Below are 22,081 nucleotides of genomic sequence, written 5' to 3'. Positions count from 1 at the left end.
CGGAATTTTCAGCTGCAGCATGCGTGATTGCAATTACAACCTAACCACTCTCGCCACCTACCTGCCCGTCGTGTCGTCCTCGGCCGGCGTTGTCGGCAATGGCCCGTCGGCCCGTCCCGAGCATTTTGACCCACACGGGAGGAAAAGGTCACAGGTGCTGAACACTGAACAGAAACTCACTCGGCGTCACGCTGTGATGTACCTCGGCAGGCAGGCAGGCAGAACATGGTGCATACGATCTGGCTGCTGCTGGCCGGCATTGCGTGGATCAGGTTGGGACCTGCTCGCCGTCCGTGGAACGGATTGAAAAGGTCAGGCACCTAAGCTGGGTAAGTGATGAGTTGGTTGGCGCGTGAGGTTTGTTAGCATGGGCGTAACTGACGGGCTAGTTCTGAGTTCTCTCTGGTCAACGGATGATGGTCGTCTGTCGCTGTCAAAGGAAGCGTGTGAATCCTGGATGGCACTGCATCCACGTGGCGGAGCCAGGTGTCGTCCAACCTGGCATCTTGCCTCCTCCCTGCGTGTAAAAAGGTCCCTGGAAGGCTGGAACAGATCAAGCTTAGTAACCAGACCATTTAGCCGAAAGCAGAGCGGCATGCAGCCCACGGCGCGCAATGGCTCCCCCTCGGCCCCTCGTGTCGTGCTACTACTGTGTAGGTAGGGATGACAGTCGACCCATAGGTGCTGGTGTCTATGGGTTTACCGGTTTAACGCCCAATATATAGATGCAGATGTGAGTGTAAAATTTCTTAGTGTGTTGATATAGCTAGTCATCAGGTTAAGACTCCATTATATGCCATGGTTCATTTCCTCGAGTGCCAAGACAGACCAGACCGTTCATGGATCGAGCTAGCTCATAAGTAAATAGTAATGCATCCATCATGGCCATGATCTTGACTCATCACACATCACAAAGTGGGACAAAGATCCGTGTTGCCCCCACATAAGTCAAGCCTGTAAACATAGATAAATCAAAGCTTATTTTTCATGGACTGTGCCAAGGCAAACTACACCTTACAACAATATTTTAAATAACGGGCTATAGTGGTTTCACGATACTGCCGTGAGAATCACTACAGTAGAAAATAGCGCACTATAGCGATACGCACTAATAGTGGTTTGAGGACCCTAGTGCTAAATTCTATAGCCCGCTATTTAAAATATTGCCTTACAAATTAAACATCAATCGATATGGAGGGGACATAGTATATGCATGCATATGTAATATATTATCTACGATTTGTAAAGTTACATCATGAACTTTTGTGTTAACCGGAAGAAACGAGGTAGTCACCTAGTTTTGAACTCCAATGCATGGGCTAGGTACTTGATGGCAACTAGTACCAATTTCGCAGGGTTCTGGTATTATGATCAATATGTTTGTTCCACACTCACGATCATTAGATGTATACCAGAACAAGAAAAATGATTACTACATTGTACCAGTAAAATACTAGAGCTTATCTTTTGCTTGCAAAGTAATCTTAATTTCTCATACGAAACATGTGGTAGATCATGGAAAGGCTATGACCAAAAGAAGATAAACCTTGACCCAAGAAGAGATGAGAAACATGCACTGATCAAGCAAAACTGTAACCACTTAGATAGGTCCCATATGATTGACGCCATCTCAAAAGTCGAGTGGTTGCCCAGATTTCGTGGCCAATGCTGGTTTGTTGACTTCAGGGAGCAGGTGGAAAAGGCCGTACAGCCATATGGAAGCCGACGCAAGAGTTTGTTACGGTAGGCAGGTCCCATGTGTAGTTGGTACACAGTACTGCTTATTATAGAGAATCCTTCGAGATCAGAGATTACATGGCTGTGTTTCTGTACTACTCTAGTTTCTTCCTTTTTTGAATTTAGGGTTATATATGGGAATTTATGATTATTGTATATGGAGTAGATAGCTAGATAGGTGTGACTTGTCTTAATAAAATGGTTATGATGATAAGGTTAGTTTATGTGTGTATGTGCTCTCGTGGCTCTATGTGTTCTGAGTTGGTTTTGCCCTTGGTTTAACAGATTGGAGTAGGAGGGAGATAAGAAGAGCGTTGTACCGCCTAGTGAGCGTGATAGGCTGAGCTGTACACAACGGCGGAACCAGGGGGGCGAGCAGGGGCCTTGGCCCTCCTAACACCGGTGAAAATTTTTAACCCCCTGCCTATATTCTAAAGGTCAACACATATGTGAGCAATGTAACGATGCTTTGTGTCTAAATTCTTTAGCTATCATTCTTAATACACCCAACAACACATAATGAACGATGCATGCGATACTCATCTAGCTACACCCAACAACACATAGTGAACGATGCATGCGATACTCATCTGGCTAGGCAGATAGCTAAATACTAGTCAAATCCAACCACAAGACTGACGTTATGGGTCAAATTTACAATACGATAGCAGATGGCTTATATGCTACAAAGTCGTATAAAGTGTAAATAGATCATATGTGAAGCATTTTTTCTATCTAAAATATTGGTGATATGTATATTAAAGGTGGTAAAGCATCGTGGCCCTAGTGCTCTCTTCGCAATCCAATTTGGTATTTATATATTTTTAGCTCAAAATTGTATAAGATAAGAGCTCAGCCTTTAGATTATTTAGGCTAAAATTTAAGATCCTTTACCACCCGTACGTGTGTGTGTGTGTGTGTATATATATATATATATATATATATATATATATATATATATATATATATATATCTTGATATATTTTCTCACTTATAGTATAAGGTGTCCGGTCGGCCCTAAACTCGAGGATCTGCCGGCTCAGTCTCTCGAAGGTGCTCATAGGGATAAAGTTGTGTGCGTATATTTATAGGGTGAGTGTGCGTTCATGTTTGTGAGCATCTGTGTGTATTGTGTTTCTCAAAAGTATCCGGTCAGTCCCTCTTACTCAAAATTCCTGATTCGGCCACTGGGTGTACATGACTACGTATACAAATATTTTGTTCATTCATAGCACCATAAACGTAAGTCACTCACCTAATTGATAAGCATTTATGATTTTGTTTCTAAAAAGGACATTTTGGAACAGCTAATGTAACGAAAGAGCTGTTTATAACTTACAATTTTTTTCCTTTTCAATCCTTCTTTCGTCCCTAATAAGCTATGCCCTTGTTTTACATTGTGATTCGCTCCATCTCTCTTTTTAAGTAAAAACTTCCTCGTCTAATAATTTCTTTTGTATCTTTCTTGCACATTTATCACATCGCATTGCATATATAGCATGCTTGTAACCACAGTTTCTGATGTTAATCGCGTGCTTAAGAGATTGCGTAAAGTGATGTTGATTTTCCAGAAGCCTAGGGAAAAAAAAACACATATATGGACCCTAACTTAAGCAACAACATGTCACACTTCACAGAATAGCACAGTCCTGTCAAATAATGCCACTTTCGCAATAAGTCAAACGAAACTCATGGATAAACTGAAATTAAGCCATCGCTTGGAAGCCAAGGGTAGTCTCCCAGTAGTCAACAAAGCATTCTTCAACAATCAACTATGCACATGCAGCTAGAATCATAATCATAACAGTGCATTGTTAAATAAAGATGTACACACTATAGATTTATTCAAAATAAGGCAAAAAAGTCTTCTATGTATATCTTCTAATCAAATAATTAGTGTACATCGAGAGAAGAAAATGGTAAGCTTTGACCAGCTAAATGGTGATATTTTTTTATGAAACAGGAGGGGCAAGATCCTACTGGTTATATCTTAAAAAAGAAAGTGTCTTACAACATAAAAGAAAAAAAACAAAGAAAGAATCACATCAGAGTCTAGCCATATGTCTATTGCTGAATGACATTTCTTCTTTGACTGATGGATAACCATGGCAAATTTATTAAAATAGTGAAATTGGCTAATATATATAACACATTATGAACCTAATTAATTCAAGTGTTTTGGACCACATAATTAAAGTAATTTAAAAAGCATTTGCCTACGGGTGCCTTCTTTTAATCAATGCTAGCTTGCAAACTACAAGCGTATCCATGCGAGGGACACACAAAATCAGGCCACCACATCCGGGTTGGTAGAAGGAGCATCATATCAGAATAATATATACATTGAACAGCTCTCTGATCAGTTACGTAATTAATTGTTTTTTCTTTAGAGCTCGAACGGTTACGTGCAAGTGTTTCCTTTACTTATTCATGTTCCACACTGACTTACTATGAAATCATGCATAGACAATATTTTCAACTGATGCATTCAAAAAATAATGTGTGGCGACCTACTATAAAACTTTTGCTCTCTCTTTCTTCCACGGAAATGTAGGTTATAAAGCACTAAGTCAAATGAGCACGTACTCTTGAGTCTTGTCCATGTCACTTTCTTTGTCTCCTCCAAAGTTTAGCCGTAGGTGTGTTCGTTTCCTGGGGTCTAAAATTTAGAGGGGTCACATCAAAGATAATCTTGTCATTTAGAAGTATTAAATAAAGTCTAATTATAAAACTAATTGCAGAACCCCAGTGCTAATTCGCGAGACGAATCTAATGAGGTATATTAGTCCATGATTAGCGGATGATTACTGTAGCATCACTGTGGCAAATTATGGATTAATTAGGTTCATTAAATTTGTCTCGCGAATTAGCACCCAGCTGTGCAAAAAAATTTATAAACAGATTTTATTTAATACTTCTAAATAGCAAGATTCTTTTTGATATGATGGGTCTAAAATTTAGAGGGTAGGAAACGAACAGGCCCTAAGGGTGTGTTCATTTCCTGGTGTCTAAAGTTTAGAGGGATCACATCAAAGAGAATCTTGTCATTTAGAAATATTAAATAAAGTCTAATTACAAAACTAATTGCAGAACCCTAGTGCTAATTCGCGAGACGAATCTAATGAGGTATATTAGTCCATGATTAGCGGATGATTACTGTAGCATCACTGTGGCAAATTATGGATTAATTAGGCTCATTAAATTTGTCTCGCGAATTAGCACCCAGCTGTGCAAAAAGTTTTATAAACAGATTTTATTTAATACTTCTAAATAGCAAGATTCTCTTTGATGTGATGGGTCTAAAGTTTAGAGGATAGAAAACGAACAGACCCTAAGTTTGTGGTCTCTTTTGAGGCACGTGACATTGTCTTGCTGGTATATATAGTTGCTAGGGGTATATAAATTTACTTAAATATACCATATATGCAAGAAACCAAGAACCTGCTATATATTTCTTTTTTTTCTTTTTTTGTCAATGCATCCATGATGAACTGTGGATGTGAATATATGACTACGAAGGAACCGGCCACTGACAGTGACAAGCGCGCGCAGTTTTTTAAGAACAACACTTGACGAATGCGTTTCTATTAATATAGCAAAAGAAAATACAAAGTTATATCTTTGGGAGGATAAACTAGGCAAAAAAAGAAAAAACACGAAAAACAACACCGACAGGTTGGATCGAGACATCAACACGCGTTTGGACTCACTCAAACCACTCAAGCTGGTCGAATGGGGACAAAGACGCAAGCCGCACAACGCATCTCTACGAGACAACTCTGCTCGATCGAATTAGGACATTGACATGGAAATCAAACAACAACTCCACCCCGTAAGACGCGGCACCCACCAACATTCAGGCACCCACCAACATTCATGCACGCGTAATCGCCGAAACCTGCAGCGCGACCTTGTGTCGGTAGGAAATAGACAGAAGCAGACTGCACCACATCGAGAAGACCACCGCCATGCGGGACCCTCCATCGTCGTGCCGCTGCATCACCACACTCCACCTGATAGAATGAGACCACTGAGTCCGGACCTCTCGCAGGCTGCCTCGCACTCGCCACCACGATAACACAACGGCCTCGCCACATCCACCGTTGGACTCCACCTCGCTCTCATCGCCTCGAAGAAACACCGCACGCGCGGGCCTCGCCACACCCGCCACAGAACTCCATGTCATGGATCCGTTTCTAAAGTCACCGATAGAGTAGTGAGTAATGTTGCCCTGCTTCTCCAGATCTCCATCAATCAGCCGAGCCGCCGTCACAAGTCGACCTCACCTTCTTGCTTCACCCGCGCACAAAACCTCCGCCGCCATGCTAGCGAGCCAAAGAAGCCAAAGAAATCGATTGCGCCATCTTCCGATGATGTACCGCACCGGATAGTCCAGCCAAGCTGAGCAACCCGCCACGGTCCACTGCAAGCCAAGTTGTCCCATGATACCGATGCCGCAAGCGCCGTCCTCCGACGCAGTCCCACGCCGCACTGACCATTGCCAAGCAACGCTAGCCGCCGCGGTCCGCTGCAAGCAGCCACAACCGGCAACTATGCGACAACCTCTGGCCGCTACCAAAACTACGAACGCCTCCACGTGGGCTTAGCAACACCCATCCAGCTTGCCACACGGCGGACTTGCCATCACCGGCTGTTGCCACCCATGACCGAAGGACCAGGAATGCCAAAGTCGAGATGATTCTCTAGAGATGATGCCTCCAAAGAGGGTACGATGCCAAAGGCGCCGCCGTCGCTCGTCCAAGGACTGGACATGGTTTTCACCTAGAAAACCCCATGCGCGAGGGTTGTATCTCCAACATGACTCCCCCAACGGGGAAAACGACGCCCTAGGACGCCACCGTCACATCCACCGGCAAGAACGCCGGCGAGGGCTTACGCCCGGAGCACCCAACCCCCTACTACACGCTCACGGCTCAGCACTCCCAAGCCACAGCCACAACAGTCCAACCGGGACGGCGCCGCCACCGCGCCTCCACACGCCACGCCAGATACCTCAACCTCCGCTGCGCTCGCCGCGCGGCGCTATCAACCCACCACTGCGCCTGCGAGCCAAGAGGCCGCCGAAGTGGCGCACAGCTCCCGCACTCTGGTCTGCTCGCCTCCGCTCCCGCAGCAGGCCTTCCTCTTACGCCTCCACCGGCTTGAACCGCCGCCCCCGCGCGGCCACGCCGCCATGGCCGCCGCGTCCAGCACCCCACGCAGGCGCGCTGCAGGGCCGCCCCACCATCTCCGTGTCTCCGCTCCCTGACGCATTCGCCGCAGGCCACGCCTTGTGCCCGCGACCTCCTCCGATCCACCGCCCCTCGCCGCGCAGATCCGGCCACGGGAGCACCGGATCCAGCCACTAGGACGCCGGATCCACCGCCTGGAGCTGCCGCCGTCACCACGGCTGGCGGGGTTCGCCATGGCCGGCCCGCATGTTCCCCGCCCCGAAACTGCTGCGCGCGGCCGAATCCGGGTGAGATGCCCCGCTGCTGCCATCCTAAGGCCCGCACGGGCTTCCGGCTACTCTTCCTGCGGCGGCGAGGGAGCGGGAGAAGAGGGCAAGGGTTGTGGCGGCTCGGTCTTCAGTCGCTGCCCGAGTCGCCCGAGCGGGGACGACGCGGGGGCCTTCACGCGCGCACTGTTGTTCCTTGAAGGAACACTGGCCGCTGATACGTTCTGCACCGAAGAACCAAGAGCTCCTCTCGACCAGTACCAGTTTATTGGAAGCTTTCAAACAACAACCAAAGTCCTTCCAGGAACCTCCTGACGACACGAACCGTCACGCAAACATGTGCCCAAAGTTGGTACATCACATCGCCTGGATTGTGTTGTTGTGTACTTAAGTACCCTGGCCATGGATTGAACAGCATATAATGCAACCTTGTTAGGTCACCGCAAAACTACCTTCTCTCCTCTCTTCGTCCGTAATTATACGACGTTTACGGCAAGCAAATTAACTTATTTTACAATTGATAATTTGTCGTAATCTTTCGTGTCGTCATTACCATAATAAATAAGCTCAACCTGCAACGACACTTCTGTATAACAAAAGAAGAAGCTGGGCAAATTACCAAGCGAAACCGTGCTTTAATTTTCGCCAAGGCTTGTCGCTCTGAACTTTTGGTTTGCTTGCTTGGGTTTCACATCGCATGCACAGTAGCAGTGTCAAGCGAGGTGAAATGTCGGTAGATGAATGTGAAAGGCATCCAGTGAACCAACTAACCAGCGCCCAGTGACCCGCCACCCAATGGTTTGCCACTTTGCCTGCGCCGTACTAGGAGGAGAATGATCGGTCTGAAGCTCGGTCGTTGTCCGTGCAAGTTTCGGCTAAAACTGAAGCATCAGCAGTCACACACACCTGCTGCAGCCAGGTTGAATTTACCGTAGCAGTTGGACAACAGTGTGGAGTCGACCTAGCTCTCGCACTCGCTTTCACTTACTCTATAAGCATCGCCCCTAACGACCCAGCTGCCTATGAACTTTTAATCATTTTCCGATCGATATGAATATTTAAATGATTTAGACACTATATATTAAACATGTTATAAACTATTGCAGGTGTAAACATGTCAAGTTAACAATGTTCAACTTCTTCCAGCTCAGATATAAACAATACCGAGCTAATAATATCTTTTGCAATTTCTTAAAGTCATATTAATTTGATTTACGACATAATTAACAAAATTACGCCATATTCCGAACTTTCTTCTCCTGCTTAAATGATATGGCAGCTTTTCTAAAAAAAAAAACAACCCAGCTGCCTCGCCGCCTTCCTCCAAACCACCTTGCATCGGTCGCACGCATGCCTCCCTCCGGCTATATATAGCGCTCAGAGCCCATCTCATCTCTGGCCATCCGAAGCCGCAGCAGCTCTCTTCTCTAGTCGGGAGTTCATTCAGTAGCAGTGTGCTGGAGAGAAACTAGCTAGGAGGGGTCACTTGGTCGTTCAGTCCTCCCGTATGGCGGCTTATTCCATGGGTGGCAGCTGCCTCGTCCTGCTGTGTCTCGTGTTCCCCGTCGTCCTCCTCGCTGGCGCCGCCCACGGCCACCCGTGGGGCGGCCTGTTTCCGCAGTTCTACGACCACTCGTGCCCGCAGGCCAAGGAGATCGTGAGGTCCGTGGTGGCGCAGGCCGTCGCCAGGGAGACCAGGATGGCGGCGTCGCTGGTCAGGCTGCATTTCCACGACTGCTTCGTCCAGGTTGCAACTCCTTCCTAGCTAGATCTCTGCTACATACTGTCTTATACTCCTCCTATTCTATAGTTCGTTTTGGCTTTTCTATGTTCATAGATTTTGATATACACTTAGACGTATATTATATCTAGATGCATAACAAATTATATAAATTATATGAATTTAGAAAAAACAAAACGAACTACATTTTGGAATGGAGAGAGTATATTTTTTCATATTTTAGGCATTGTTACGACGCATTTTGGAACGGAGGGAGTATATTTTTTATGCTTTAGGCACTGTTGTGACGCTTTGAGGAACGTAGTGCCACCAGTGCACTACAGCAAGTCAGCAGTGCTTCGTACGTACCTCAAAGTTTAATTATGAGTTGTGTGTTTAGTACAACGAAACTGCACGTGATCCATACAAAAAATATTTCAAACAAACATATGATGAGGCGCTAAAAATTCAATGAGTTGTGCTTATTGACTAACTTCATTCATCTGCATAAACATATATATAACTTAACGTGCAGTCTACAGCTTCAACTTTTTTCTATATTTGTGCTTAGGTATTGGAAAAGTTAGCATGGAAGAACAGTAGTTTCTAGGATAACTTCTCTTTTACCGTACCAGTGAAAAGATAGCCTACCTACATTTTCCAAGAGGAACACGCTACTTTATGTCTACCATGGTTGATTAATTCTTCATTTCTTTATTTTTTTGGGAAAAAATATGACTACTTAATTCTACTGCGAAGTATAATTGACAGTCTTCAAATATATGCAATTTTGGTATTTCATTCAAGGCGAGTCTCTAACGAGTCTAACTAGGAAACCATCTCTGTTAATTACTATCTTTAATTTCTCTGTGTGTGTGTGTGCGTGTGCAGGGATGCGACGCCTCTTTGCTGCTGGACAACAGCAGCAGCATCGTCAGTGAGAAAGGGTCCAACCCCAACAGCAACTCCGCCAGAGGGTTCGAGGTGATAGACGAGATCAAGGTCGCCCTCGAGACCGACTGCCCCGGCACCGTCTCCTGCGCCGACATCCTCGCCCTCGCCGCCCGCGACTCCACCGTCCTCGTCGGCGGGCCGTACTGGGACGTGCCGCTGGGGCGGCGGGACTCGCTGGGCGCCAGCATCCAGGGCTCCAACAACGACATCCCGGCGCCCAACAACACGCTCCCCACCATTGTCACCAAGTTCAGGCGCCAGGGCCTTGATGTCGTCGACGTCGTCGCGCTCTCCGGTGCCCACACCATCGGCCTCTCCCGCTGCACCAGCTTCCGGCAGAGGCTGTACAACCAGTCGGGCAACGGCATGGCGGACGCCACGCTGGACGCGTCCTACGCTTCGCACCTGAGGCAGGGCTGCCCCCGCTCCGGCGGCGACGACAACCTCTTCCCGCTGGACTTCGTCAGCCCCGCCAGGTTCGACAACTTCTACTTCAAGAACCTCCTCGTCGGCAAGGGCCTGCTCAGCTCCGACGAGGTGCTGCTGACCCGGAGCCCCGAGACCGCGGCGCTCGTCAAGGCCTACGCCGACGACGTCGACCTCTTCTTCCAGCACTTCGCGCAGTCGATGGTGAAGATGGGCAACATCTCGCCGCTGACCGGGGCGCAGGGCGAGATCAGGAAGAACTGCAGGAGGCTCAACGGCAACCACTACTGATGAGGCTGCTGATGCTTGACCATATTATTTCTGTTGAGTGCCGGATTTATATGTGATGGTGGTGGCATGTTTTGCTTAAATAAACAAGAACAGCTTAACGCCAGATTACCCTGTTATTAACCAGTGTAACCGTGGAGCTCAAGTGCTTTTCGTTCGTTCTATTGTAAAAAAAAAAAGGTCCCCATGGAAGGTTGCTCTTTTCTGTGTGTCTACTAGTTACAACAAGGAATTCCCAATGAATGAATTGACTCCACAATCTTGCATTTCTGAACACCCTGTTTCTTTTGGACATAAAGTGGTTTGTCCCTCATGAAGAAGGACTAAAGAACGCTAGTTCTGTCTAGGCCATCATGCTAATCCAGCACTCTTCAACCGATCTGCCGTACTTGCAAAGTGCGTGCTTTTTGAAAAATAGTTGTAGCCATCAATATATGGAACTAGACTGTAAAATAGTGGTAGGTTAAGTTGAAGGCGATGTTGTGTGTTTGCTCCCTGTGGCATGATACTTGCCATGCCAATTTTTTTTTTACTTTGCTTTATGCTGCGTATGTCTTAGTTATGCAAAGGCTGGAAGTGGTCCAGTTTCAATTGTATCACCTTGATGCAATATTATGAGATCAATAAATTAAAGCTCCCTTTATTGAAAAATGGATCACCTTACTGTTAAGTTTGCACATGTAGAACTCATGACGTACAAACACTTTGATGTGGCCATGATTTTATGGGTAATAACTCAATTAATCTCTTCTAACAAAATTAACGTCCAAAGTTTGACATTTAGAGGCGTGTCAAGCTAGGTCCACCTTTAGGGAGATAATTTAGGGGAAACCATTTTCCTTTTAATTAACTTATGAAATTAGGCTGGGTACTTTAGCATATAAGATCAGAGCAATTTTAATTAGGTGCTAACGGACACCGCACCTACAACCAAATGGGCATTGATCCATTCCCTGTTATTCACCATCGTGTATATGGTTTGTTTAGTATCCTCAATCACTAGGTGCATACCCTAACAGCCTAGATGGTGCATACCCTGTTATTAACTCTATTTTAACTCGATCGTGACTAATGGATGTATAATAGAGTATAGATGTATAGCAGAGTACAGCTCACGCACGCGTAGCAATTTTGTAAGAATAAACATCAATAAACAAATAAAATAAAATTGAATTTTGGGGGAGGAAAACCCCACTACTAAAAAATGATTTGCAGGCAGGTCCTGATTTTTTTCTAGGGGCGGCCCAAAAGATAAATCACTCATACAAATGGAGCAGAGTTATTGTAGCAATTCATCCGCCCCTAAAAATATATTTTTAGGGGTGGGTAATGGCATCACCCGTCCCTGAAAATGACCACCATTTTTAGGGCGGTGACACCGCCATTTCAAGGGCGGGTGATGGCGTCACCCACCCATAAAAATATATTTCTAGGGGCGAGGGGTAGCATGACGTGCCCCTACAAATAGTCACACGCAAAAAAATTATAACTTTTTCATATGATCTCGGATGAAGCTAAATTTTATATAAAAATTGTACAGATTGACGAGACCTACAATTTTATAGTTCATAATTTTTTATTTAAGGTAATTTAATAGTCTAAAAAATTATTATAAATTATCTAATAGCTATGACTATATAGTATCTCATACAACTCAAGTCATACTTTCAGGTTTCCACAATCTTAACCTTTATACACACTGAAATATATTTGGCATATTTGTTTTATCTATAGTTCACAATAACCATAGTGTAGAAGTTTTATTTTTTAATTTATTTTGCTATATGTAAAGATTTAAATAAATTTTTGGAATAAAGTAGGAAAAATATTTTTAGGGGCGGGTGATGGCGTCACCCGCCCCTACAAATCAATTTTAGAGTTAATATAAAAGAATGACATACCCATAGAGTCACAAGTGACTGTGCAGTGTGCTGGAGAGGAAGGTATATGCGAGACTTGAGGTATGCAGTTTGAACCCCGAGTGATGCAAGCGTGTATATTTTATAAAAAAATTATACCTCGATAGTACAGGGGCTTGTGGTGATGGCTGATTGGCTGCAATATTTTTTATTTTTTTATTTTGCTGTTTTTAATTTTTTTTATTTTCTGTAAATTGATTTGTATGGGCGGGTCAGGGCGGATCACGCCGTGACCTACCACTAGAAATTATTTTTAGGGGCAAGCGCATTACCCATCCCTAAAAATAAAAATAGTATTTCTAGCTGCGAGAATTAGGAACGAATACCGCATCCGTCCCTAAAAATATATTTTTACCCGCCCCTTGAGTAGTGCCCTTTAGTACCGGTGGGAAGGAGCTGCCAGCTTGTGTCAGCGTGGCGGTCCCTTTAGTACCAACTCGTCTTACCAGCTGGTACCAAAGAGGGGCTTTAGCACCGGATTTTTCACCTGGCGACGAAGATTGAAGCTTTTAGTCTTGGTCTCATACTACCGGTTGGAGAACCGGACTAAGGGTCTTTTCAACCGGTATTATAAGCCCTTTTTCTAAGCTCTTTTTCTAGTAGTGATCAAAACTTAATGACAAACTTATCTTTTCAGCCATGGTTTGCATAGGTAATTTTCTCATGTGAGCAAATAGCAAGATTTTGTTTTGATGAAATACCAAATAGCACGATTAGACTAGGAAGAGCTAAAGAAGATAATGAAGAAGAGACGAGAAACATATGGATCAAGCAAGTATAACCACTTAGTTAGGTCCCATATGATTGACGTCCATCTCAAAGTCAAAAGTCAAGTGGTTGCCCATAATCCATGGCCAATGCTGATTAGTTGCCGGCAGGAGGCAGGTGAAAAGGCTGTATACATGTAAGGTTTAGGGTTTAGACGCATGGATCAAAGCGGATCGGACGCACGAGTAGGTTATTGCCATTGGCAGGTCCCTGACTCCCTGCTTTGAGCTTACTCATGATTGTGTTTTTGTATTTAAAAATCTTCCTTCTCGGCAACTTAGGGTTATGGGTTTATGATTGTATATGTGGAGCAGCTAGCTAGATATGTGTTTTTTATTAATGAAGTGGTGACGATAAGGCTGGTTCATGTGTACTCTACTACTCTGTATGCTTTCACATGGCTCAAATGTCTTTGATTTGTTTTGCCTTTCTCGATTTTTAACAAATTGGATTAGGGTGGAGCCCATCAGTAGAGCATTGCATTGATTGCTACGAAGTGACATAGGGGCGGACCTGATGACACAGTTTTGTTTTTCTTTTTCACTATTTTTCTTTCTTAAAGCCCTTATTTCTATTCTTAAATATTTATATAACATTGTAAATACTCGCCTAATTTTTCATTGTAATTCCTTTTTTAAAAGGCTTCAGTGTAATTCCTCGGTCACCTACACATATAGCACGATTAAATCAAGGTATATTTAATTTAAGTGTAATCCAATATAACTCCATGAGAAGATATGTCTGGTCTTTACTAAAAAATGACGTGTCTCGGTAGATTTTAAGAACTATGTATCCTAGTCTTTGGATTGGCTTCTTCGAGGCGACCTAACAGCCTAGCCTTTTATATTTCTAATTCCTCAAATTAATTCTTTTCATTTATTTTCTTTTCCTGTTTAGTTTGTTGCATAGCTAGCATGCTTCACATACTGTGTAAATTATTGTTTTACTTTTCAGAAGCTTAGAAACATGTACCTTTGATCCTACCTTAAGCAACAATGCATATCACAATTAACAAATCATAAATCCCTGAAAAATAAAATATATACTGATAAAATGAAATGAATCATGTCTTTGAAGCCAAGGGCACTCTCCATTAGTCTGCAAAGCAGTGAGTTAGTTGGGCTCGTTTTCTCCTATAATCAACTAAGTACAGCTAGCATCACAATCATAAACAGTACATGTCTAACAGTACATTATCGGTTGCTCAAGGATGCTCATTCTACACTCGCAAAGGTATACTCGATCACAATAAGGCCAAAAGACTTCCCTTCGCGCACGCTCTAATCATAGTAATAATGAAAAAGGGTAAGCTGTAACCTGCTGGTAGAATGGTGAAATGGGGCAATATAATCCAACATCAAGCTAGAGTGTTTTTTTACCACACATAATAATTCAAAGATATTTGCCTATGTCGATTCTATAATTTAATCTATGCTTATTGCTTGCTCATAAACTACAAGTAAAATATGTGCTTGCTCATACACGAAATGTCCATATTACCACGTCAGGGTTGGCAAAAGGACCATCAGATCAAAATAACACATTAATCAGCTATATAATTGTGACGTTTAATCATTCATACATGCACTGACTTATGAATCATTAACAGAATATTTTCCAAATGCACTAGAAAGCATGATTGCTGTGGGGGCCTATTCAAACTTTTGTTTTCCTTCACAGAAAGCATGATTGCTGTTGTAATTCTAAGTGTACTGTGAATTATAGGAGTAAAATGAGAATGGGAGGGGCAGAAGACAATAATATATCTCAGGAGCCTAACACACAGCAGATAGAAGTCAAATAATGAGCTGGTACCCTCTGCCCATGTCACTTTTCTTTGGTCTACTGGTCTTAGGAGGTTAGCAATAATAGGGATTCCAAGTTTGTAGCCTATTTTGAGGCATGTGACGTGCTCTTTCTCTAGTTGGTACTTGCAAAGCCAGTAACACTATGTTAGTTTAATCTTATTTACTCCTTTACCATATGGGGAATAAATAAAATCAATATGCTAAACATATATCTCGCGGAAAATAAAGATAAACAACATTGCAAAGAAACTGGTTCTCTCACTAAATTATGTCTATGTACCTTCCCATTATATCTAAAAGAACCTCTATGTTGCTCTCCCCTCGTTAATTGAGCTAGGAATGACAAAATTGAAGGATACAACTGTTGACCACTCTCTCTAGCTACTATACTTTCTCCTTATTTCCCTCAAATAAAGTTCAGCATGACAAACTGCCTATGTGCACATGCACCTTTGAAGTCTTCTGACAGCAACAACCGGGGCGGTTGTTTTCTTCAAGAAACGGCCACCGATGCGCGTTCTGCAGAGAGAACAAAGGCACTCTCTACCAGTACCAATGCAGAAGCTTTCAAACAATCGGTCACTGCTTCCAGGAACCTGCTTGTGATGACAGCATGAATGTAAGACAAGCAAGCATCATGAGCCGTTTCATCAGAGTTGGTACATCACACATCACCTTTGACCTGACACAGGAAATCAGAAACCCATGTCTGCTCAGTCAGTCAGTCCCCTGCTTTGGACCACAGAAGGCACAATTTCAAATCGACGTGCATGTTCATATATACTGATCACTAGAGTACATATTGACACAATTATAAGACAGGATAATACGACAATGCTTGTCTGAAAAAAACATATCTTAGGCGTTTCCTTTTGTGATCTGAATGAGAGGGGGGGAAAAGGGCATGGCATGTAGTGTAGCATAATGCCTCTTGTCCAGAGACAAGGATAGTATCCATGTTACATGATCACCAACAACGAAAAATCAAAAGAAAAACTCCATGGTAACAGTCATCATGCATGCGTATGGTCGTCACTGAAAATACAGTCCAACCTGTAATGACGCTTAGTATGACCAAAGTATGTATTATACATATATATATGTGTAGCTGGATTAATTGGGAAGCAAAACCACACTTTTGGCTATAAGCTCGTGTGCGCTTTGGTTGCTTGGATTCACACATTGTAGGAATGTTTCTATTGTCATGTGCTAAGCGAGCTTAAATATGGTAGGATGAATGCATCGCTGCTTCATACAGTACATATTTGGGAGCGGACCTACTGCCGTCATATATACAAATAAATACAACTAGCTAGGACAAAGTGATGTTTGCCAGAAGGCTCCCAGATCCAGCAGATAGCTAGGGAGACTGTTGCATTATAATGTGATCAGTATAATTTGTAAGCACGTTTTCCAATAAAGTTGTACTATCAGTGTACAGATCGAGTGTTACTTTTAATTAAAAAGATATGCTGTATCATGCGCATGCCTATATGAGAAAACATCTCTCCGGCAAGGCAGCAACTGACACTTGTTTAACTTAGGACAAAAGGTTCAGTCTCCTTGGAGCTTACTGTATTACTTTGAGGTGAAAGCCTGAAACTGAGGCCCCAAACAGAAACTACGGGGCCGTTCACATCCAATCCTGGCAGAATCACTTCAGCAGTTGCCGCTGGACGCGCACCGTGCCACGTTGACCTCGATCGCTCACTTCATCTGCACGCAACGCATCGCCCCCCAACAGCCCAGCTACCCTGCCGCACCCGATCCCACCGTCTCCTGCATGCTTCGAACCACCACCCCTCTGGTTTCTCCCCTTGCTTCCATGGACTTGCACCACCCACGCCACCACCTTCCTGCAGGCCGCAGCTACTATATATAGCACCCCAGGCCACGAGAGCCCATTCATCCAACCATCCTCGATCGTCCTTGATCGCAAGAAGAGATCTCTCCTTGATCTTCTTGTTGCAACGTACTAGCTAGGTTACACACTTAGCTTGCATCGATCGGCACTGCTTCCATGGGCGGTCGCCTCGTCCTGCTCGTCGCCTGCCTCGTCGCCCCGCTCCTCCTCGCCGGCGCCGCCCACGGCCACCCGTGGGGCGGCCTGTTCCCGCAGTTCTACGACCACTCGTGCCCCAGGGCCAAGGAGATCGTGAGGTCCGTCGTGGCGCGGGCCGTCGCCAGGGAGACCAGGATGGCGGCGTCGCTGGTCAGGCTGCACTTCCATGACTGCTTCGTCAAGGTGCGTGAACTCTGCCGTACTCTTCGTTACGTTCATTCTTCAATTTGGCACAGCTCTGATGCTTGCTAAGCACATAGCTCCAAATGCACAGTGCACAACTGCAGCTTTTGCTGGAATAAAAGGTAGTAGCACGGAAGAATCTGTAAAAAAAATTGCTAGCCTTTTACCAACGACAAGATGGCCCGCCAACATTGCGCATGCCAACACTACTCTTACTTTATGTCCTTGTGGCATTATGTCTTGGTGCCCTGCCCATGATTGATTAATTCCTTTTTTTCCTTTTCTGAAAAAGAAAATGATTACTTCATTCAAACTCAAAATAATTGAAGCAAGTTCTTGATGATGCAATGAAGCAAGTTCTTGATGATGCAATAATATTTTGATCATCCACTTAATACCAACTTTTTACAACACTTTTCTGTGTGTAGGGCTGCGACGCTTCCGTGCTGCTGGACAACAGCACCGGCATCGTGAGCGAGAAGGGGTCCAACCCCAACAAGAACTCCCTCCGGGGGTTCGAGGTGGTCGACGAGATCAAGGCCGCCCTGGAGGCCGCCTGCCCCGGCACCGTCTCCTGCGCCGACGTCCTCGCCCTCGCCGCCCGCGACTCCACCGTCCTCGTCGGCGGGCCCTCCTGGGACGTGCCGCTGGGGCGGAGGGACTCGCTGGGCGCCAGCATCCAGGGCTCCAACAACGACATCCCGGCGCCCAACAACACGCTCCCCACCATCGTCACCAAGTTCAAGCGCCAGGGCCTCGACGTCGTCGACGTCGTCGCGCTCTCCGGCGCCCACACCATCGGCCTGTCCCGCTGCACCAGCTTCCGGCAGAGGCTGTACAACCAGACGGGCAACGGGGCGGCCGACGCCACGCTGGACGTGTCCTACGCGGCCCGGCTCAGGCAGGGGTGCCCGCGCTCCGGCGGCGACGGCAACCTCTTCCCGCTGGACCTCGCCACCCCGGCCAGGTTCGACAACCTGTACTTCAAGAACATCCTGGGCGGCAGGGGCCTGCTCAGCTCCGACGAGGTGCTTCTGACCAAGAGCGCTGAGACGGCGGCGCTCGTCAAGGCGTACGCCGCCGACGTCGACCTCTTCTTCCGGCACTTCGCGCAGTCGATGGTGAAGATGGGCAACATCTCGCCGCTGACCGGGGCGCAGGGGGAGGTCAGGAAGAACTGCAGGAGGCTCAACGGCAACCACTACTGATGAGGTGCTAGATTGTTGGGCTCTCATGAGCAATAACTGTGTACGTGATGGTTGTGACGATGTTTGGTTTAAATAAACAAGAACGGCTTAACGCCTGATTGCGTGTTAACCATGCATTATAACTGGGGGCAATTCAAACAATTTCTGATAGATCCTCTGTCACGAAAGCTTGGATGATTGGAAGTGTTAGCTGGCTGAACACTCCCTAACTATGTCCTTAGCTCTGTGAGTGTTGACTCATGTGTGTACCACGGTCAGCGGGTGCGAATTTGGGGGCATTCACTTTTTGCCACCCTTGCGAAGTGTGTCGATCAACTGTTTCGCTGACATGTGGGTCAGGGTCGCAAATTACATGCCACTCACTCCCTTTCAATGGAGTTCGATCCATGTAGGGTTATAATTTGTATGATAGATAGATAAAATTAGATAAAGTAGTTTAATTCGATATTTCTAGTCCAAAAGATGAACAAGAGGGCTCAACCAGCCCACATCTCCAGCTCCAAAAAGTTCTATGGCTCAAAATGACTAGCTCTTAGAATTCTTGGAGTTGAAACTCTAGCAGCAAGCAGGCCCACAATAAAGTGTACTACATGCATGATAAGCTACAGACACTGAGACACGCCTATATGTGACTAAACTGAACTTCTCGTGCGTCATCTGTCCGGTTATTAGTAGGACACCGTACCTGCAGCAGCTCCCGGTCCGTGGAACGGAAAAGGTCAATCATCCAAACAGGGTAAAGTTATTAGTTAGACAGTTAGTTATCGTGCATGTAACGACCAGCTTGGATGCAGGTCAACCGATCACTCATATAGGTGGTTCATGGCCGCGCGTCCCTGTCAAAGAAAGGAAGGCGTTATGATCGCGTCATGTCTCTTCATTCATCCATCCATCCATCGAGCTGCATGGCTCATAAGCTTAACCTCCTCATCATCATCATTTGAGTCGCAAGCAGGCTCTAGCTCTCTCTAGGTCATCATGCCCCTCCAGCTCTTTGCAAAATGCAAACCAAATGATGTGTTCCCTCCCTTCGGTTGTACTTGCAAAGCACCTAATTTTTTTTCATGTATGATTATTACCATCAATACGTAGGTCGTTAAGTGGCAAAGAAATGGCAGCATTTCATTCGTAAATTTATAGAAAAGTATATTAGCATCTACAATATTAAATAAATACATTATAAAGATATATGGATGATTTAGTAAAAAAAACTAATTTGATGTTGTAGGTGTTAATTAAGGTTAGAGAAGTTTAATTTATCTGAAACAAAACTAAAACATCTCACTAGAACGGCGCGGAGTAGTGACAATTTGTTCCAAAGGAAATTAGAGTGTTAAATCATCATCCCACCTTTGCAGGTTATATCTTTATTTAATTTATTATAGGCAAGGAAGGACATGGTGCTCACTTAGAGGAAAAAGAAAGTTTTAGGAAAGGCACTGCACAACACCTACTAGGCTACTACCAACCGTTCAGCTAGTGTTTGGTTTTCATGGGTGTTTGCTATGGACGTTACATTAACAAGCAAGATGGTGACTTACTACGTTCCCTTCATAAAACTCCAAACTTATCTTTCTCGCAAAAAGTAATTAACTCTCTCGTGCCAATCAACAAAGGGTAAGATTAGCGCTATTATAGTAATTATGGAAGAGTTGAAGAAAATAAACCTTTTCCTAAGATCAGATGAGAAACATGCGCACATATAGGTCATTCAAGTAATGCCTATTAGCTAATTGAGTAGCTATAGATCCTATGTCGAAATATGATTGGCGCCCATCTCAGGAGTCAAAGTGGTCACCCCGGATTCCACGGCGAGTGTGACCATCAGTGGCCGGTGGAGCAGGTAAAAATGTACAGGTACAGCCAGATGGAAGCAGACGACTGCGAGAGTTGGTTACGATAGGCAGGCCCCATGTAGTTGGTACACTGGTGCCTATGTACTTCTTTAGAGCACCCTCTGTGCTTACATGATTGTGTACTTTAGTTTACTTTTAATTCTCAGGCATTTACGGCTATGAAATTTTAGGTTGTATATGTGGAGTAGCTAGGTGTGATTTTTCTAAATGAATTGGTATGACGAGGATAGTCGTCCAACTTCTTTTCGTGGCTCAATGTGTTTGAGTTCGCTTTGCAGATACTAACTAGAATTTGAAGCAGCAAATGTTTTCAGTTTTCTTTGTCGTTAGCTTGTTTGCTGCATAAAGGTAATTATATTCTCTAGAAAAAAAATAGTATTTATGATGTAGCATACATATGAGGTTTATTCTAGGCATGCATTGTAAAAAAAATTAAAAACAAGATCCAACCTACAAGGGATTAGGTGGTTTCTCAGTAAGAAGAAAAAATAAGCACTTAAATCCAAGTTGAAGAGGACAAGAGAATGAATTGTTGGGATGCACAACCACACCTCTCACCCCGACCAATTGTGCTAAGTTCACTTCATATTGTACAAAGAAACATGTGTATATAGTAATTTATGTCGTGCATAACTTGCTTAAAAGTGATATTACAAGACTAATCATGTCATTTTACATCGTTATATTCACTCTCTGCAACCTAGTCTTCTTTGTATATTTCTTCATCCAATGGCAAGCTTGCAAGCACAGTTTCATATGTTCATCGCACGCGTGTGATAGCGTAAAGTGCTGTTAAATTTCCAGAAGCGGAGAAACAAGCAAGTTTTTCTGACCATACCTTCAGCGAGCAGTTTCCCACCCCAGTCATCTCTTGTAAGCTAAGGGGCAGTCTCCAACAGTCAACAAAGTAGTGGTCGTCTTCATGTTCTCTCTTCTGATCTACGATCGACTAATTGCAACTGGCGTAATTCTATTCGTAATAAGGTGGCGTCGAAAGTCTTCTCTGCTTGCATGCTCTAATCATCAAATGTATCACCAAGAGGAAAAAAATGTTAAGCTCAAATTTGACCATTTTTGCCTGCTGATTCTTTCCGAATTTGATGCTTTACTTACAAATTGCAAGCAAATCCATGTGTGAGGCACACGCAATCAGACTACCACACATCAGGGTTGGTAAATGGAACATCAGAATAATACATGAACCAGCTCTGTGATGAGCTAAATAATTGTCTTTAATTATTAATGCAAAACTACTCTCACTGACTCGCGGAGATCATTGACAAATTATAATTATTTTCAGGTGTTCTGAAAATAAAAACAGTGTTGGTTAACTTCGAAGTAATGTGGGAGCCTATTCAAACTTTGGCGTCTCTTGCACAAAGCACATGATTGCTGTGTGGTTTAAGTGTGAGTCATAGGAGTAGATGAGAAGGGCGGGAACAGTACACAAATAATGAATCAGGAGCCTCACACAGCAAAAGTCAAATGAGCTGGCACTCATGCGCATGTCACTACTTCTTTGTCAGCAGTAGGGATGCTAAGTTTGTGGAGTGTTTGAAGGAGGCATGTGACATGTTCTTGCTAGTTGCTTGAGCTTTTTCGTTACACATTTATGCAAACAAATTATGTTGGATCGAAGTAAGCAAATGTTCATGAGGAATCAGTCTGCTTAATATATGTCTCGCGAGAAATAA

At 44.4% G+C, this 22,081-nt stretch overlaps 2 protein-coding genes across 2 annotated transcripts; both read left to right on the top strand.

Moving 5' to 3' along the window:
- Nucleotides 1–8,601: 8,601 nt before the first annotated feature.
- Nucleotides 8,602–10,857, top strand: LOC112891904 (peroxidase 15-like). Its single transcript, XM_025958907.1, has 2 exons — nucleotides 8,602–8,942; nucleotides 9,807–10,857. The coding sequence occupies exons 1-2, from the start codon at nucleotides 8,703–8,705 to the stop codon at nucleotides 10,584–10,586; spliced, it is 1,020 nt and encodes a 339-aa protein (XP_025814692.1). The 5' UTR covers nucleotides 8,602–8,702; the 3' UTR covers nucleotides 10,587–10,857.
- A 6,121-nt stretch (nucleotides 10,858–16,978) lies between these two features.
- Nucleotides 16,979–18,653, top strand: LOC112894339 (peroxidase 72-like). Its single transcript, XM_025962009.1, has 2 exons — nucleotides 16,979–17,323; nucleotides 17,752–18,653. The coding sequence occupies exons 1-2, from the start codon at nucleotides 17,099–17,101 to the stop codon at nucleotides 18,529–18,531; spliced, it is 1,005 nt and encodes a 334-aa protein (XP_025817794.1). The 5' UTR covers nucleotides 16,979–17,098; the 3' UTR covers nucleotides 18,532–18,653.
- Nucleotides 18,654–22,081: the final 3,428 nt, after the last annotated feature.

This window comes from Panicum hallii, chromosome 5, assembly GCF_002211085.1.
Source record: "Panicum hallii strain FIL2 chromosome 5, PHallii_v3.1, whole genome shotgun sequence".
Lineage (NCBI taxonomy): Eukaryota > Viridiplantae > Streptophyta > Magnoliopsida > Poales > Poaceae > Panicum > Panicum hallii.
The sequence above is the reverse complement of the archived record's forward strand: the minus strand, read 5'-3'. Positions and strand labels throughout refer to the sequence as shown.